The 19,830-nt window shown below is 35.2% G+C and overlaps 1 protein-coding gene across 1 annotated transcript in view; it reads left to right on the plus strand.

Moving 5' to 3' along the window:
- The window catches only part of LOC149550229 (Insulinase (Peptidase family M16) family protein), a 245,853-nt gene that overhangs the window by 72,754 nt on the left and 153,269 nt on the right, over positions 1-19,830 (plus strand). The window contains exons 5-8 of the mRNA XM_089793326.1: positions 5,223-5,296; positions 5,551-5,646; positions 5,736-5,855; positions 5,947-6,180. Coding sequence (XP_089649452.1) covers positions 5,223-5,296; positions 5,551-5,646; positions 5,736-5,855; positions 5,947-6,180 — 524 coding nt within the window. The remainder of the gene's footprint in view (positions 1-5,222; positions 5,297-5,550; positions 5,647-5,735; positions 5,856-5,946; positions 6,181-19,830) is intronic.

The raw sequence follows: 19,830 nt of genomic DNA on the forward strand, positions 1-19,830 counted from the left end.
CAATGGGATTGTGGTAAAAGACAACTATACAGACAATATCGTTCCTCTAGCTAAAGATTGTATTGTAGCAATTCTGTGTTTTCTTATTCAGAAGGGAGCACCAGATCTAACAAAGTTGAAAAATCACGCAATGAATTAAAGTTAACGATCAACAATTTCGAAGAGAGAACTTGTTTTTTTAATCCAACGATGGCTGATTGAGATTCAAAGTGCTAGGTGTGAGTAAGGTGTGGAGGATTGCGAAATTTTAATTGGAGGCATCGGAGGATTGGAGTATAGGAGGGGGAAAGAGGTGTGTGTCAGGCTGGAAGCCGCATGAGAAGACAATGGAAGCAATCAGAAGTAACTAAAAAAAAAACGACGACAGATTCAAATTGTTCAGAATGAGTTACAGATGATGCCAAAGGAAAGAGGACGCATCCGGTGGTTGCCAGAAAGAGTGTAAAATCTCTTGACTTCTTGCTTACCTTGAGTTGATCCAAGGCATGGTGAGAAGGGGGAACCTTCCCTTTAAGGTAGGAGAGACTTTTTCTCACACGCTGGGGTTGGTCATCCTATTTTGTGATTGGATTTTTACCCAAAACTATCGGTTGCAAAATATCCACCCAACACTATTAACTTAAAATGAACTTCAAACTATAGGCAAGAGCCTACAATGGATCGGTAAATTGCAAGCCTCTCATTGGAGAGGTCTTGGGTTCGAATCTACTCACGATTAACACAATAATAATGAATCTTAATAATAATAAATTACCTAGGCTTCGGCCGTTTACCTATAAAAAAAGAAGAAAAAGAACTTCAAACTATTGTTTTCAATACTTAGTTGTACGTAGTCCATGGTTCCTTGAAATCATCGAGCATTCACTACTTTGGCTTGCCCAGTTTGACATAGATAACATGCATAAATCAAAATAAGATCCACCTCTCCAACTTGGTCATTTGAACCTAGTCGAAGACTTTTGATCTACATTATTGCCAAGTCAGGATCCAATTCTGACTTGTATTGATTTAGTGAATCCCATACATTACTTTCAGATTTGTGCTTGGTAGATTGTTGACTTTAACCCCAATATGCTATAGCGGATAGACTTGCTTCTTATCGGAGACATTGATTTGGTTTAATGTTTGATTTTGCATATGAGAATCTTTGGAATTTTGTTCCATCTCCTTATTCCTTCTCATTTGTATGCTGAATATATTGTAGCCTAGCTTTGATACCATGTTGATTTTCCTAGATCGCTGCAACTGTAATAGCACTGCCATAATATTTGGTATGTGTGTTCCAAATGGCAGTGACCTCTTATTTATAATGAGAAGGATAAGAAGAGACATGTTCATTAATTTGATAATTAATACAATAAATATTTTAATTATTGTTATATATATTATATTAATTTCTCTCATATAATTTGATAAACTTATATATATAAATATATAGGTTTATCCTGCAGAAGCTAACAAACATCAACAATGCCACCCAAGCAACTTGAAGTTGGTGTATAGAAATATGCGTATGTAGTGGAGGAGGTTGGTGATTTGGAGTGTGTGAAATGATTTTGGCGGCATGAAGTAAATATTGCAGCTTTACATGGGGATTTGGAGACCATTTGACATGATATGAGATGTGTGGTAGTGAGATAATAAATGAAGCATGATCTCCCCATCGAAAGAAGTGCAATTTCTATTAGAAACGAATCTTGAAAAGACATGAGGGTTCTGCCAACGTCCATACCAATTCAGAGTGGATCACATGCCATGTTGTCAATAAATCATTAAGAATGATGATGTGGAGGATTTGAGAGTCATTAGCTGTGAGGAACTCTTTCATTATTAGGATACTTGCCAAATGAAGAAAATCAGCAAGGCAATCAAAGCAATCATGCAACAAGATTTCCACATCTTTTGCGGCCAAGCTCGCAAACAAATTCACAAGCATATTGCCTTCTTTGTAGGTGTGTCCAATAACATCATTTTGAAATCCAGCTATAATTTTGCGGGCTAGCTGCATGATATAACCAATTTTTTAGTTAATTGAAGTCCAAGTCTTAGCTGAATGAATGACCAAGGTCAAGTCCCCTTCAATGTGTAAATTGGTAAAACCCAAATTTGATGTTGCCTTTAAACCAAAAAGAAGAGCAAGAGCCTCTACTTGATTGTTTGTTGCGAAGTGAATTGATATAGAAGATCCTAAAACCAATACATGCCTCCTACACGAATTGCAAAGCCAACTCCCAATTTGCTTGGATTATTTGGGGAAGAATCATCGAAATTCAACTAAATATTGTGATGACACTAGAGGAATAATCTAAAAATTATTTAGAAGAGCTGAAGTATAATTTAAAAGTTACTAATTTTTAAGAGCTAGAGTCCATCAAGAGAAATCACTAGGATAATCTTCTTTCCCTCATGGTCTTCATGAATAATATCCCACAGGAAGTTGATACGGCAAAATTTTGTGATGCATGTGCAAAAAGTTTGAACGTGGTAGATCTTCAACATGACATCTTGCCAAGTGTCACAATGGAGGAGCTTGATTTAGTGATGACCATATTCATCGAATATGCCATCAAGGAAAGAGATAAGGGAAATTAAATTCTAGAGGATAGTTTGTTGAATGATTATGTGTCATCTAATTTCTTATTGGTTCTCTCTTCATAACAAGAATACTCTCTTTTTTGCAATATGCTTTTTAAACCCTAGAATAATCTTTGGCCATTGATCTTTCATCAATCTGGGCACCCATTGTACTTGGGGCCTCTATATAAGTCCTTTAATTTCTCAAAGGAGATTACAAGAGAAATTGTTGCAAATATACTATTTAAGTAATGAGTAACATCCATTGAAGTTAGGTGAATACTTGTTTGCAAGTTAGCATGGTTTCTTGTTTCTCAGTAGAATGGATTTATTTTGTAAGTTATTAGTAGATGAATAAAGGGTTGAAAGTATTGCTTATGGAAAAATTGTATATTTACATTTTTTATGGCTGGTTAGCTTGAGCTCTTGAATGATTAATTTATGTTCTATTGCTTTGTTCATTGTTCTAAATGTTGGTGAACACAAGTAATGTGAAAATCTATTAGGTACCTTAAAGGATTGCACGGTTTCTGTTTAGTTGTTTAAATTGATAAAGAAAAGATAGCTTTGATTTCACTTTTGCAGTATTGGTCTCTTGAATTCATAGGATTAGCTTAGGGTTAACATTGCCTTCCTAAAACTTTCTTCTTTTGCATTTTATTTTCAAATGTTTTCGTAGAAGTAAGTCCAAAGAAGTCAAAACAATATAACTTAAATTAGAAGTGTTCAAGGGGCGGGTAAAGCTTGGAACTGAGTAATAACAATTGCGTATGTCCCTTAGGGTTACCCGCATACATCAAACCGAGTCTATCCCAAACAGTGAAATTGCGTACATTTGGAACTTGGAGTCAACTTTGTGATCACATAGATTGGTGCATTGGAGATTATGTTCAAGAGAGGGTAGAGTACCTTTCGTAGCTTATTCTGTGTTGAGTGTTCATAAAGACCACACCAACACTCACATGCTCATCTCCTTTTCTGTTTGCTATTGGTTTTGATTGTTCTTTTATTGCGATTGGCTTTGGCTGCATTGCTATGATCGCCAAACCTGCCTCCAATCTACGTGGGCCTGCCTTTTCACTCACCACACAGTGACTTTTGCTGCTCCTTTCCTTTCCACATTGTAAAAGCCTACCCTTTCTTGGATGTTGTTCCGTACGTATTCTCCTTGGAAGCTGAGTAGTGTCTTCCCTTCTTGGGTGTTAACCCTGTTAGTCCCTGTTTGACAGTTATGAAAGAAAGAAGCATTGCAAATACACTTGCCACTTGCATTTGTTTGCAAGTTTCTGAAGCCTGTCAACAAAGTCATTTTGAATTATACTTGATGGGTATCGATACCCCATTTCAAAACTCCCATTTCAACACAGGCAGAGTGAAGGTTGTGGAGACTGCCTTTACACCAGCCAGTTGCATTTACTTGAGGGTTTCCAGTCGTGTAATTTAATGAAAATGGCTGACAATCAATAGATCTTGAAAAGACAACAGCTTGGGAAACTAATCAAGTTTATCCACATTTTTCACGGGAATTGAACAGTTCACGAGTCTTATCTATACTTCCGCATTTAAAGTTATAGAGCTAGTTGCAGTTTGGATTTCTTGTATTAGGCTTCTGAGTGCCATTTCCAGTGCTGGTCCGGAGCTGACAATATGGTTAGAACGAAGGTCAGCAAAGCTGAAGGAGAGAAGTCAAAATAAAACCGAAACTAACCAAGAATTATGAAAGTAGCCTGAAAATATTTTTTGTCGTTGCTGATCACCAGTTCACCCTGGTTCTCCTGCACTAAATTTGTAGGAATGGTGTCTAAAGATATATTCTTTACCACTGTATCTGGTATGTATTGTTATTTCTGTTCATTATTTCAATTAATAGTTTTCTCAAATGGAAGAGTAATTTTATAAGGCTTATTAATCAATATTTCATGGTAGTCTACTCTTGTCCATGCCAACACTCAATTTAGTAAATTTATGACAACGAGTGGTACAGGGAACATACAAAATTATTTAAATGCTACTGTAGATTGTTTAAAGAATACATATAATATTTGAATTGTTTTGGAATATGGGATAGAGATAGAAACTGTAACACAGACCAGTTAGGCTAATTGCCTCACTTGACATAGTCTCTAATGAAATATGTGTGGATTGTAGTTGTAGTCATAGGAAATTGAAGCAAGGATTGGCTTCCGCCAATATAATGTCCTGGGTTGCTTCCAAATGAGTTAAAGCCTTCAAAATGTGAAACAAACAAGCCAAAATGTGTCCTAATCGATACTAATCATGGAATTTGTGTGGTTTTAACAGGTTTTACTCACAATTAGATGAGAGAAATTGGTCAATTATGTCGACTTCGACATTATCTTTCACTTAATTTATAGTAATTTTTTTATTTGCTTTATCGGATTTTATAGGCATCGTTTCAATTGTATTTGATGTTTTTATTTTGCAAAATCCTCTCTCAAATTGATGTCTTTTTGTTTTCTATATGCTGTGTTAGTCTTTTTGTTCGGTGGTGATTGTCAGGATAACACATGCATGTGAAGTTTTGAATTTGAGGCTGTGCTCTTGGTTAAATGACAAATGTTTAGAATCAATCTTAATAAATACAAAGCATGATCCTACAAATAATATTCATGTTGTAATTTCTCTAGGTTTTCCCAGTTTTTCATTTCACCATTGGTGAAAGCTGAAGCTATGGAACGTGAAGTACAGGCAGTTGATTCAGGTGGTGCATATTGATAGTCTTCATATTTTTAAATTTTATGTGTTTCCTGGTTGGTGTCGTGGATAGTTTATGTTTTGTTCTTAGTGTATCTGCTTCAATATAAGATGTGGTTTTTGTAAAAGTTCTTGCTCACTGATTTTTCGTACATTTTGAGGTTTGTTTACAAACTTTCTTTTGCAAGTTTTGTTTTTGTTTTAGGTATCAAATTGTTTCTGAAGCATTCCTAATTTTCTGAAAAATGTGATATGCAACAGAGTTTGATCAAGTCTTACAAAGTGATAGTTGTCGTCTTCAGCAGCTGCAATGCCATTCTGCTCTCCCAGGGCATCCTTTTAATAGATTTACATGGGGTATGCTACCAATCATTATTTTATGTACATCGTTTCTTAGTTATTTTTAATGCATGCACTAGGATGTTATTTGATGGGCTTTCGTACAGGTAACAAGAAAAGCTTGATGGAACCAATGTCTAAAGGCATTGATATGCGAACAAAACTTTTAGATTTGTACACTGAGACTTATTTGGCTGGGCGGATGAAGCTTGCTGTAATTGGTGGTGGTGAGTGGGAAGTTGAGTATTTCTTGTTGCTGGAATGATCGTTATTTGTACTTATCTTTTGTCATTAATATGGTAAATGTGGAATTGGCAGAGCCATTGGATGCATTAGAGGAATGGGTTGTGGAGATGTTCAGCAATGTTAGAAAAGGTGGCCTTGAAAAGTTGAATTTCCACAAGGATGGACCTGTTTGGGAGCCAGGGAAAATCTTCTGGGTGGAGGCTGTTAGAGATCTTCATTTTCTTAAAGTGACATGGTCATTGCCTTGTCTGGACAAAGAATACTTAAAAAAGCCAGAAGATTATTTATCTCATCTCATTGGTCATGGTATACTTTTCAAAGATTTTTGATCTGTCTTTATGTAGTACAAAATTGCCTTTTGCTTATTTTTCATTAGTATATTTTACTAGCTTTATGTTGCTGACAGAATATTTGCTTGCCTTAAATTTGGTAAGGTATCAGATTTATTTTCTGTCTATTTCCATTCATTTATATCTCCATAGACTTATGGAATCAGCAATAGTCTCTCTCTCTCTCTCTAATTTGAAGTACTTGTTTTTTTAAAATACGCTAACATTAGTGCATAATGAAAATATTCTTTTGTGTAGCTTCTTTCAACGTCTAGTTACTCGTAATTCTGTTGTCATATTCAGAATTCAAGTGTTTTTCTCTAAGACAACTCTATTTATTACAGATTTATAAGCTTCTGTGTCTGATAGGTAAATTCTCAAATATGCAACTCAATTAGAGAGATCACCTTCATTAAGAGGGCAATTAGATGATTTTGCAATGTGAATTGCTTGGATAGTATATTAAATTACTTGATGTGCCCCATTTTTTTGTATAGGCTTGTACAGAGCTATGTTGAGAGTGGTATATTATCGCACCTTAGAAATCCATCAAAGTCCACTAAGTCTGAACTTGCAGGAAGGAAGTATTTATGAGCTCCATGCTCGTTTAGGCCGGACTGTGGACTTTTGTGATAATATCAGCAGCTCTTGCATAACTGTTTTTATACTTGTTTGAGAATCTTGATTGAGGCTTTTCATTTTATAGTCTCTGTGCTTGGCATCTTAAGACATACTGGTCTTTAGCTAAGAACAAATGTTTTTATTTGAGATCATTTAGTCAAGTCATCGACCAAAGGGTTATGTGTTGCATTTGCAGTTTTGGATATATTTCAATTGTTTAATAACTCAAAATCTATTTCCTTTGGATTAGTGTCTGTTGATTCTGTATTGAGAAATGCTTTTCAATGAGCTCTTTTAAAAACATTTTGAATCTCAATTGTGTAAATCTTGCGTTTCCTTTTTGTTTCTTGTATGCACTCTATTTGGTCGTCCAGAATTTAGCCTTTAGACCATTTTTCATGCTTTGGAATAAAATGGATGGTAATAATTACTTTCCCTCTATTTGTTTTCAGATCAATGGCCCAGTAAGATTGACCGTGGATATGTCTGATTCCACTTCTGATAAATACTTTCTGACTAGTATGATTTGCTTTTGAATTGAAAATTCATACATTCTGGTTTTTAATTGCATTAGCTATTGTGTCTCTTCATTGGAAATTTCCGTACAATTGTAATCCATTTTTCTTCTTCCATTGGTGTTTTTCAATATGTTTTCTTAGTTTTCTCTAGTTTTCTTCTGTCCATTTGGTCTGGAAATATGCCTCTAGACCATTTGTTATGCTTTAGAATAAATTAGTTATTAACTGCTGACCTCCAGAGTTTTCTGATTCTGTTTCTGTTAAACACTTTTGGTTGATCTAGTATGTATGTTCTCTGTCCTAATCATTACAAGAAATTGGTTGAAGGTAGGGCCCTTACTTTTATTTCTCCCATAGTTATTGCCTTTGTAAAATTTGTCCTATGGTTATTGGATATTTGAATTTGTCTGAAAGAACTGTCCAAATATAAGCGCCTGAATTCTTCTTAGGTCAGACTAAGTTTGGAGTAGATAGTGGCTGTGTTGGCTCTTAAAGTTGTGGCACACCAAGCTATAAAGTGGCAACTTAAGGTAGATAAAGTGTAAATTATGATTAGGAAGGATTGATAATAGTTCCTTGATTGTTTTTTTTGGGCTTTGGGGGTTATTCCTTGAGATGCTCTTTTAGACAATCAGAGAGAAATGATGAAACAATGAATTCTGAGACAGCTATACCCAATGTGTAAGAGAACTCCATTTTTGACTGCTAGTTAGATCCATTATGATGACTTGTCTTTACTGACAGTTTACAACTCATTAAGCAGGTATGCAATAATATAGGTGACCTAAAGATATATCTTTCCTTAGTTGTTGAAGCTTAGTCCTTGATTTCATGTGGCAATGCAGAAAGAACAACAATGCATATTACAGCATGGATGATGCTTGCAATGCCCCATGAGTGATTGTATTGCTAAAGCAATGAGATCATACTGTGTCGAAAGGATTACTAAGAGTGAATTGATTAAAGATTTATATATTGTTTAGTAATTGTGATGGTATGGTGCCAAATTTAATATATAACACAGAGATGCTTAAACCTGTGATGAGTGTGAGTTTAAATTTTAGACCAAAGGTCAAAGTGAATCCAATAAAAATAAGACATGTTGAAGATGGTGACAAGGAGTATGCTTAGCAGCCACATTCAGAAGATATGCTCTTCTTATGCAAATTAAAAAAGAAAAAGAAATCACAACACAAATATTTTAATCTACCTTAGTAATCCAAAAGCAACCACATAAGATTTTTATTCCTTTTGAGAATATGCTTTGCAAAGGCTTTCCAAGGGTTTTAACGGTCTTCCAGTTGTCCAACTAATCGAGGACAATGCTCAAACCAATAAGTGTGATTAGGAGAGAAAACTAGATTCTGAAAAGCCAACCTACTAATCTTGAGGATGTTCAAATAGATGACAAGCTGCATATTAGACACATTCCACTACGATAACATCAGCAACATTTCAAACTAATTCTAAACAGGGTTACAGGACATAAGACAACAAATTGCAACTCTTTTTTCTTCTCTTTTCTACAACATTGCCGTCAACCAACCAGATTCAAACTCCAAAGGACAGATACAGTCTTTTTAACCATGGTGATGCATGGAGGGAACTCAAGTGTGTCAAATCAATATCAGGTTTTCCACATTGCTTATATATTCCTGCATGTTAGAAGGACCATGTTAATAGGATGATTAATCTGCCTAGCATGACACAAAGTCCATACAACAAACAAGTTGAGGCCATGACCTCACTACCATGGAGGAATAGAGCAAGTCAAATAATTTTTGAGCCTCTGTACCTTGTGAGAGACCACCCAAAGCATAATAGCCAACCAAATCTTGTCATAAGAGAGCCATAGGGTGGAGAATACAACTATATGTGATAATATAGCAAGGGAACTTTGAACATGTTGTCTACGAGGCTCAAGATGATTTGCAATAGTATAATACATCATTGTGTACCTTCAATGCATGCTAGCACGTTCATGGAGGATGGAGAGAAGTGCATCAATCACCTAAGTTTCCATGACTTGCCAGAATAAAACACAAGGTAGAGTAATAGAAAATGCAAAACAATGCATATAACCACTTATTAATATGTAACTGTCCCCAAAACTATGTGGTTATAAATCATCATGCCCAATTTATTCAAGAAACTGGGTGAATGCAAGTCATACTTCAAATTTAATGCAGGTCATTGAAAATATTACATTTTATATGCATGTAATTAAAAAAACAACCAGTTTTCTCTGTGAGCTTGGGAATTTTTGATTTTAGATAGTCGCAGCATTGGCTCTCAAAGTTTAGGGACACCAAATTCTTAAAGAAAAGCTATACCAAACTTACATTTTTACACTTTAAGTCAGGAATAAACAAATTTGCATGCTTTTCCGTGATTGCGAGAATCAAATCAGACTTTGTTGATGATTATCTAGGGCACAATGACACACATTTCTAAATTGTTTCTTCAAGTTCAAAGTTCAAATTTCAAACCCCTGTTTTGCTTTAGTTGCACAATATCTGAGGGATAAGGTTTCAATTATAGCTTAGCCTCTCAAAGTCTATCTATAAGTGAGAATATTATAACCTTAATTCTAACCCTAAATCATATGGTTAATTGGTGACGGTTAGGGTTTTCTGTTTTTTAATATTTTATCCTACGATGGGGTTAATTTTGTTATAGTTTTCTTTAGGATTGTATTTGGGTCTTCATATTTTTATTTTTGGAAGAAAATGCTGCTTTTTCTTGTGGATGCTAACCCTACTAAGTAAACTAGTAATTTAATCATTTAGTTGATTGGTTAGGGTTAGTTTTGTTTTTGTTTTTTGTGGTTGTTTAAACAATCGGTTTGGTGTTTAACCAAAGTTTGGTGTTAAAATTCCACGAGTTAACCAATGTTATTTGATTATAGGAAAGGATTGCCAATAAGAGATATCTGCTCAAATTGTGGAATGTACTACCTCGTTTAGACCCAATGCATATTGTTGTGGAGGATTTGGCTGCAGTTTTAGATCTTGTGTATATTGTTTGGTAAGATTTGGAGCTAGATTTAGATGCAACACATAGGTAGATTTAGTTGATGCAACACATTGCTGAGGAAGATTTAGAGGCAGTTTTAGACTCAAAGCATGTTATTGGGAAAGATTGAAATTTTTTAGGTGGAAATTCAGGTAACTTGACCTTTCCACCAGTATCCTAAGACCACTTCCATCCATTTTGGAGGATCTAAAGTGGTTTGGGAAGCAATTATGGGCTTTGACCCACTGTCCAACATAAAAGACCTAGATTAGAACTTTGTGGAGGACTTGTGAAGGTGTTTTAATTGTTTTTGATCGTGATGACAACAAGAGAGTTTGATAGCCAAATTTGTTCATTCCATCAAATTTGGGTGAAGACAACTGTCATTTACCTAACCACTTGCATGGTTATGTAGGCCTTTGCAATAGTCTACGTTGAAAACCGTTGTTATGTAGATTCTCTAGTGAGTGAGTAGTGCTGGCCCCTTTTAAGGTTGTTTTAATATAGTTGTCAATGTGGAAGCCAAGCATCAAACTACAAGGAGGATGATTGTAGTAGTAAATTGCTTGTAGGATACAAATAGTTATTGTTAATAGTCGTTGGGGGTAGATTCTTGAGTAAAGGGCTTGACACTATGCCAAGAGAACCTAAATTTTGACCGCCATCTCGGATAAGGTTAGAAGAGCGATAAGGGTCCATTTGGTTCCTGGAAGATGATATGAAATGGCTTTTTCAAAATCCGAATTTGAAATTTTTTGCATTTGTCTCAAAATTGGCAAAATGGAATTAGCATACCAGACTTCCAATTTTGCCTCAAAACCAGGTTTTTCAACTTCCTACTAGCAAGTAGGAATTGAAAATCAAAACTTGGTTATGTTTTTTAAGGGGTGTAAAAACAATAGATTAGACTACTTTTTGAAATTTGCCTTCAACTCCAAGCTTACACATAAAAATGTGCCTTTACACGCATCCTTTGAGTCAAACAAATTGTTCAAGTAAAATCCCAAAAATCGGAATGAAGATTTGCAAAACCTTGATTTGGCTAAACCAAGGTTTGTAGAAATCCTGGTTTTTTAAATTCCATGAACCAAACAAACCCTAATGGTTTCAAAGAGCTTCCTTTTACAATTGTCGTGTTCTTTGGATAATATTTGGATGTATTCAAATGGGATACGGGATACGGGGCTTAGTTTTATGATAGTGTCCTTCAAGGCCTGATTTTTTGATTCTTTCATTCTAAAATCTGCTCAATGCTCTTTTCTAGGTGTTAATAGAGCTCTAATTTCACCTATATAGGTAGTGGCACCAAAAGAAATCACTTTGTAAACACCAAGGTTGAGAAGAAGCTTTTGGGGATCTTTGGAAGAAGGGATGTGATTCCTTAGGGTACAAATGGGTTTGAAGGTTCAAAAAAGACCTTGTTTAATGAGGATCTTAGTAGTATTATTGGGGAGACCTTGGACAAAGTAAGGGAAGTAATGTGGGTGCATTGAGAGGGGAAAGCGTCACGATTATCTGCAATAGCAATTTTTCTTATAGCACTAAGTAGAAGATGAAATATTTGTACTTTTGAACTATGGCATTTAAAAGACCATACACAAATAAACTAGCAATCCAATTTAGGGTTTATGATCCAAGACTGCTAGCTTATTATACCTCTCAACAATTTGGCTAAGTTGATAGCTCTATTGATGTGTTTCCTTTTGAAATCATTTTGCTTGAAGGCATGGATAAGGTCGGCGATTTCTAGCAATGTTTTGAGTATCAGAAATCTTTAAGGCACGTGAATTCAAAGTTTTGTAGGTAGTTGAGTAGATTTGAAATTTTGGGTTGAGGGAGAGTAGATCTAACAATTGAGCATCTTAGTCATATAATAAAGGTGAGCATAAGTGATCTAGCCATTGTGTGCTACCCATGCATTATTGACATGTTTCTAGGTAAATAGGAGTGCAAGGCAAGCACTAGATGATAACCATTTAAATGAGTATATTGGGGGGATAAATCGAAGCATAAGTGATGACTATGAGGGCCAATGGTAACCAGCTTGCTAGGACAATTTATCATAGTTACCGAGCTAAATGGTTAAGCCAGAAGTAACAATGTTGATGAATTATGTCAAATGATAAGTTAACAAGGTAATAGAAGAAAATTGAGACGACTTGCATTGGCATAAGCACCGAATTTTTTTGTTGGAGTGATATGTGAATTTCTCACAAGCAAATAGAAAATGCAAGGGCATTAGGCACATTAGGGGTGAAAATCCATGCACATTGCTAATGGAGGTGTTTAAAGGTCGAACTACAGATAAAGAAGTCCCAAAACCAAAAAGTTTTGACATAAAAGCCATACAAACACGCTAAGACTCAATGCAGGAAAGTAAAACATCATCATACTAACCTTAAAATGACCACATTAGACCATTAGCTTTCTAGTTATCCACCTCTAGAACAAGAACACCACCTTTAGACAGAAAGACATGGTTGGAACAAGTACAATTTCTTGGGACAAGGATGTAATTAACTAACATTAAGCTATGTGAATACATTAACCAACATTAACTAAATCTAGACTAGCAACAACGAACCATAATAATAGAAAGCCACAAAATAGGCAAGATCTAAAGATGAGCCTCATACCAGGCTGTACTCACAACATAAGGGTGCAGTTGCATCCAAATAGGGTACACTGAGGGTTAGATCAGCTGGCAATATGGTGACCACGTTGTTATCTCTTGCAGGGCTTATGTAACTAGATGATTTATTGGTCATCCAGTTAGTTTCTCCTAAATTGTTCAAGCCCCTTTGTAGTTAGTTGTCTTGTTTATCCTTTGTGTTAATGAAAAGCCTATATGTTTCATGAAATTGTAAAGCATGTATGGCATTGTACTCTTCTGGTTGATTGTAATGTGTTGAAAGAAGCTAGAGGGTGCTTAGGTTTTAATTATTTTATTCCATTGTCACTAAAAATTTGTATAATCCATAAAGTGCAGGTTATTGATTGTTCTTCCATTTGTTACTTATGCTTCTTTCAAAACTCTGATTAGTACTCTCAAACATTTTGCTTAGTACTCTCAAACATTCTGCTTAGTTGTTCAATTAGCATGAAAATCTAGGCTGGTAGCAAATTTTATTGCTATAGACTTCAAGATTTCAAAAGAGGTTCTCAAACTCTATTTATAAGTCCCAAGAATGACTAATGAATGCAACTCTTTATTCATTTTATTATATATCTATGAGCTCTAATTTTTGCCTCAGCTTTGGAAGATGCCTTATTCTTCATATGAACTTTAGCAACCCTAAAATAGCCTTGTATTGTAGGAGTTGAAGAGGTAGCTAATAATAATGGTGCATCTAAAAAAAAAGAATCTTGTTGTGTTATATACAATATGTTCAATTTGGTCCTCTATATCGTAATTAAAAAATTTGATTTCGGCAATTTCTTGGCCAACCCAAATTTTTTGAAAATCACGGAATTGGCAAAAACTCTGCGAAAAATTAGGCAATAAATCGACACTTTATCGAACATTTGAAAATATACAATTTTTTAAAATATTCTTAGAAGTGCATACATATTACATACACACCAAATTTATATAACATATAATGATTTCAGATATCCACCACATGTTAAAATTAAACAATAACTCATAGCAACTAAAACTAGAAAGATTAACACATTGACATAATCATATACCAAAAAAAAACTAGAAGAACATTTGAATATAAATAAGTTAAATACATATAGAAGTCAAACTCAATGAAACTACACTTCTGGATACATATTAAGTTTCGATATCAATGAAAATTAAAAATAGCAATCATAAATTGCATCTATGAGTAAAGCTCAAAAAAGATCATTGCTGTTGGGTGGATGGTGGCAAAGTAGTTGCTGTGGCAACATCCTCAACATGTGGCTGAATAGGTGCCTAAGGCTCAACATAAGCCGTTGATGGATAACCAAGCTCATGTTCCTCCTCACGTGTTACCAAATCCGCATCTTGATCATCTGCCTCCGTCTCAAACTCAGCTAGTTGCTCATCTGTCAATATAGGATCAGCCACATCAGCATTTGCATCCCCACCATCAGGAGGAGCAAGTCAATCTGTTGAATATGGATCAATGTTATCCAAATCAAGTGCTTCATATGAAGCTTTTCCTTCCTCCTTCTCATGCAAGCGAAGTTTGTACTTCACACAAACCAAGTCATTCAAGCACTTTTGACTCTTGAGTCACCCTATTACGTTTCTTTGTATGTTTTGAAAGGTACTTCAGCTCCTCTCATAGCCAAAAGCAGTACAAGTTTGTGATAAAATTTAGATAGCAAGCTTTTGAAGATTAGGCATTGTGGCACCATGATCTTCCCACCACAAATTTGCAAGGATCAAAAGGAATCATTTATGAGGTGGTAAAACTTCCAATAAACTTCATGAGCGAAATGAATGGCATGATAAAACTAAACAAATGTTCGTTTTTAGCTGGCTACAAAGTGTATCTCCTACATTTGCAATCAGGAGAAGAAAACCATGGCCCCTATTCCCTCTTGTAGCTTTGCAACTCATCAAGTATGAGGTCTCAGAGGCTCAAATCAGCAACCAATCTTCGAGTACATGTGTCCAAGCCAATTTGAACCTCTACATCTGCTCTAAAAGTATTTGAGAAATAGAACTTGTGGTTCAAGTAATAGGCAGTTGCATGAATATGTTGGTGGAGTTGTTGGTTCCACCTACGACCAATGATGTTCCACATGGGTCGATATTTGGTCTCATTTAACCTATATAAGTGTTGCATGGCCTCTTTGGCCCTATCCATTGCCTTGTATAGAAACCGCATGGGGTTTTTATCCCCATCCACAATTTGTAAAACCTTCACCAACGGTTCTAACACCTGAACATAAAAAAAAATGCAAAAATCAGCCAATGAAATATATATCAAAATTAAATACTAAATCATCAATGAAGACTTGAAAACTTACTTTGAGGATCTCCTCCATTAGCTTTTCAAGGCTAGCATCAAACACAATCCTCACAATCTTCTCTACTTTGGGCTTATTGGCATAAGGACTCTCTAACCATTTCTTTATCAAGAAACGTACGCCTCAAGTCTAACAATGTCTTAGATACGCTTTGGAAGCTTAAAAAATTAGTAGCAAAGCGTGTGAGCCCTACTCATACAAGATCCTTGCTGCTGGTGTGCTCTCTCATAAGACTCAAGATCCATGTATGATTGTAGATGTATTTCGCAATATTCCTTCCATCTTAAACCACCTTCTCCACCCAACTTAGTTTCCCTAGGTCCTCAAGGAGCAAGTCAAGACAATGGGCAGCACAAGGGCTCCAAAATAATGTTGGATGCTTCTCCATCAAAATTCTACAGACTCCCACATACACAATTGCATTATCAGTCACAATCTGGATGACATTAGCCACTCCCACTTCCATTACCACCTCATCCAACATGGTGCACAAATTTTCTGCATTTTTTACTTGATCAGAGACATCAACTGATTTTAGAAATATCAATTGTTGCCTTGAAGCAACTATAAAGTTGATGAGCGTCCTATTCTTGCCATCTGTCTACCCATCATATATAATGGTTCAACCTTTTTGTTCCCAAAATTTTCTATGCTCTTCCACAAGTTGATGAATGTTTTTTACCTTATCGTCTAACACCGATCCACTCGCCTCATAACGAGTTGGGGGCTTGAACCCTTTACCAGATAAAGAAATAGAAGTGACCACTTGATTCCAATACAAACTACATAAAGCATTGAAGGGAATATCATTGTGGATCCAAAATCTTGTAATTCCCACCTTTGTCTTATTAGGTATCTCCTTGTTCCATGTAGTGCCCAACAAGCTAGGTTGAACACTAGGAGTGTTGCGTGGAACCCAAAAGTCTGATAAAAACCCACCCACACTTCCTAATCCTCGTATCTGAGGCCCAATAGGAGAAGAAGCTCTCCACTTGTTTGTGATGCTATAGAACTAAAAATCCCCATTGGGGCTGCCATGGCCTCAAATGTGCTTTTTTAATCTGCCTTACTTTGTTCATATATTTAAAGGCTTGTCAAAGCCTCTCTTGTAGCCTCTTTTGGACACATCTCACACAGTGTAAACAGTAATATCATTGTATGAAATCTTGGGAAGATGATGTTTCGATCGACTTATGCTTGAAGTCATCTCTTTAAGGCAATGGATACATTGGATATCTCTTTTGTTTGCCCCTAGGATCCCATATTTCCATAAAGGGTCTGTTGTCCTGCATTTTGTCATCTTAAAATATTGGTAGCAGCACGGAACTTTTCCAAGCTAGTTTCACGTTTCTTTAAGCTTGAATTTGATATTTAATTGTTTAATGTTGATCGATTGATCCATTTCAATTCAAATATCAAATTGTTTTACTAGAGGCCTTCGCCAAGTCTTTTTCGTTTTGCTTTCTATCGAGCTTTTGCTTGATTTTTGAAGCCTTCATCGTCCGTTCTTTATTTTTGAGTTTGCGTTAGCTTATTTTTAGTCCTTTGGTTTTGCTCATGTCATGCCTTTCATTTTTCCTTTCAATTCGGTCTAACCTAGAGGTGAATCAGAGTTGTCAATCAGGAGTTATGTCCGTTTTAATGCCTCAAAAGTGGACATTTTAGGTGCAACAGCACGAATTAAAAAGATGATGTTATATTTTCAAATTGACATTCACTTTTTGAAAATTATAACATTATATTCACTTTTTGTTATGTTTTTAAGTTACTTTTACTTTAAATTTATAACTTAAAGTGACTATAGTGCACTTTATGTTATAATTTTAAGTTGAGTTACTTTTTAATTTTTCACTTAAAGTAACTATATAACTATATAGTTTCATTTTAGTTTTTGGTTTTAAAGATCAAATGCTTATTTAAATGTTACTTTAAAATGATGTTTATGTATTATATTTCATAATATGATAAATAAATATAGTTTATAACCCATTTTGTAACATTTTTATAATTTTAAGTGAATAAAATAACTTAAAGTCTTCATAAGTGGACATTTTATATGTAAATGCATGTAAAATCCATCAAAAGTGGACTTTTTACATTTTATTGCATATAAAGTTTACTTTGGTGGACCTTTTTGATGTCATTACATCAAAAGTTCATCATAAGTGGACATTTTTGATGCTATGACATGAAAAGTCAAGTTTTCATGTCTTTGCATCTAAAAAGTGAGATGGAACTTAAAATATGCAAGTGACCCAAAAAGGTCCGATTTTGATGACTTGCATGTTTTAAAACACGTTATGCACCCAAAAAGTTCTGATTTTACTTGGATGCATATTTTAAAACATGCTAGTGATCCCAAAAGGTCCGATTTTAATTTGTTGCATGTTTTAAAATATGCTATGCATCCCAAGAATTCTGATTTAAAGAGGAAAGCATGGATTTGGCCTCCAAGAATCTGATTTTGCTCATAACTTGAGATTTACTTGGTGGATTTGCATGAAATCTTCTCCATTGAAGACCTTTTTCCTTGACAATGATTTTCTTTGCATCAAGAATGGATTTAACATGCTGAAAATTGTTTGTGGGGCTCAATCCTTGGGCATGTTTTTGAAGAAAACTCCAAATACCTCCATTTTTGCTTATAACTTGAGTTTTTCTCAATGAATTTGCATGGGATTTGTTCCATTTGAAATGTTTTTGGATGGCAATGAGTTTCCTTGCTTCTAAAATGGATTCATTTACCTCAAAAACGTTTTTGAATTTCATAATGGATCACGTTTTTGAAGAAATCTGCAAGAAAATCCATTTTAATGCATGTTTTTCCTCCCAATCAAATTGATTTGGCATCTTTTGGGGATTACATTGCATTGTAGTTCATGTTTTGAGGTTTAATGATCAAAACGTTTTGATCTTACAACATGAGTAAACATGTTTTTTTACCAAAAACGTCTTGCAAACATGAACCTTCAAAAACGTTGGATCTTGGAGTGTTTTTAGGGCACGTTATGGCATCTTCTAACAAGAATCCCTTGTTTGCTGCTCTCTCCCATTCGAATTGCAAAGTTGGAAAAGGTCTTACCATTTTTGAAGAATTTTGCAAACATTGGAGCATCTTTTTCCTTCATATTTGGCACTAAATTTTCATGTAAGTGGACTTTTTCCTCCTTGCTATTTAATTCATGCTTATCTTGCTGATTTTATGCATGAAATTACTTCATGGTGCCATTTGTGAAAATCTTTGCCATGGAAAGTGGATTTTTCCTTTAAATATGAAGTTTTTATTCATTTTCATGTTTTTGGTTCTTTCCGAAGTCCCAATTTCAAATTTGAGTTTTGAAGTGCATTGCATCTTGGCATGTTTGAGTTATTTTCCGAAGGTGTGTTGTTTCTTTTGTTTTTTTATGTTTTGTGTTTGCTTGCCGATTTTCTCCACTTGGAGAAATTGCAAGTTCTTTCCCAAGCACTTGTTTTTGCTTCATTACATGCGAAAGTATCGTCATATTCCACATTTCGTTTCCATGTCACAACACTTCATTTCTCACTCAACAAAATGTGATAACATGTTTTTCATTCCATTCGCCATCCGCATATCCATGTAATCCCATTTACCGCTTTCATTTTTCATTCTCCCCTCTCCATATGCATTCGCGCCTCCATGAGCAAATACATGTTTTTCCACTTCCCATGTCATTACATGCTTTGCATCTCTTCCATTTGCACTTACATGTAAAAGCTCGTCCATTATCCACATTTGCATGTCATCTCACTTTTCATTCCTCATTACATGTTGCATTTACATGTAATCCATTTTTCGTGCAATGACATCTTTAAAGCCCAAGTCACATTTTGGAAATCAATAATCTTCATTTGCTCGCATTCCTATTGACCAAACACTTTATGTCAAAAAAAAAGAAGTAAAGGTGCTGATGGAAAGTTGTTCCGAGTTTACATCCAGACACCATTGAGAAGGTTTTCAAAGTGTTAGAGAATCCGAAATGTGCCAATCTATAGAGGAGAATTCATGACAACTTGAGCGAGAAAAGCTAGATCACATCAAGTTTCCACATGACAACGGACAATTTATCAAAGTCAGAGGTTATCAAAAGATGCAACATCATGGTTATCAAGATGAATGCAACAGTACAAAGTATAGGAACTCTTGATCCTATGATAATCCGAGATTTCATCATCAAATACAAGGCCCTCCAGGATTGTTTCCTTCTCTTCTGTCTTCTTTCTTCTTCTTTCATGTTTGTAATTGAAGAGGATGTATTACATGAAGATGTGTAATTACATGTAATGCGAGTTACATATGTATATAAAATATGTAATGCTAGTTGCACGTGTAGTTGCATTTAACCATATATTTTCTCTTTTAGTTGGACTAGGTCAAAGTTGGTTGAGTTGCTCCCACTTTTTCCTCCATCTTTTTTCTCAACTCCTGTGCCTATATAAAGGAGTGCCTCATTGTAAAAATCATCTTTTGTTGTATGCAAGAA

The sequence above is a fragment of the Cupressus sempervirens genome, chromosome 7 (assembly GCF_028749045.1).
Source record: "Cupressus sempervirens isolate cs-2001-9-10 chromosome 7, ASM2874904v1, whole genome shotgun sequence".
NCBI classification, from domain to species: Eukaryota; Viridiplantae; Streptophyta; class Pinopsida; order Cupressales; family Cupressaceae; genus Cupressus; species Cupressus sempervirens.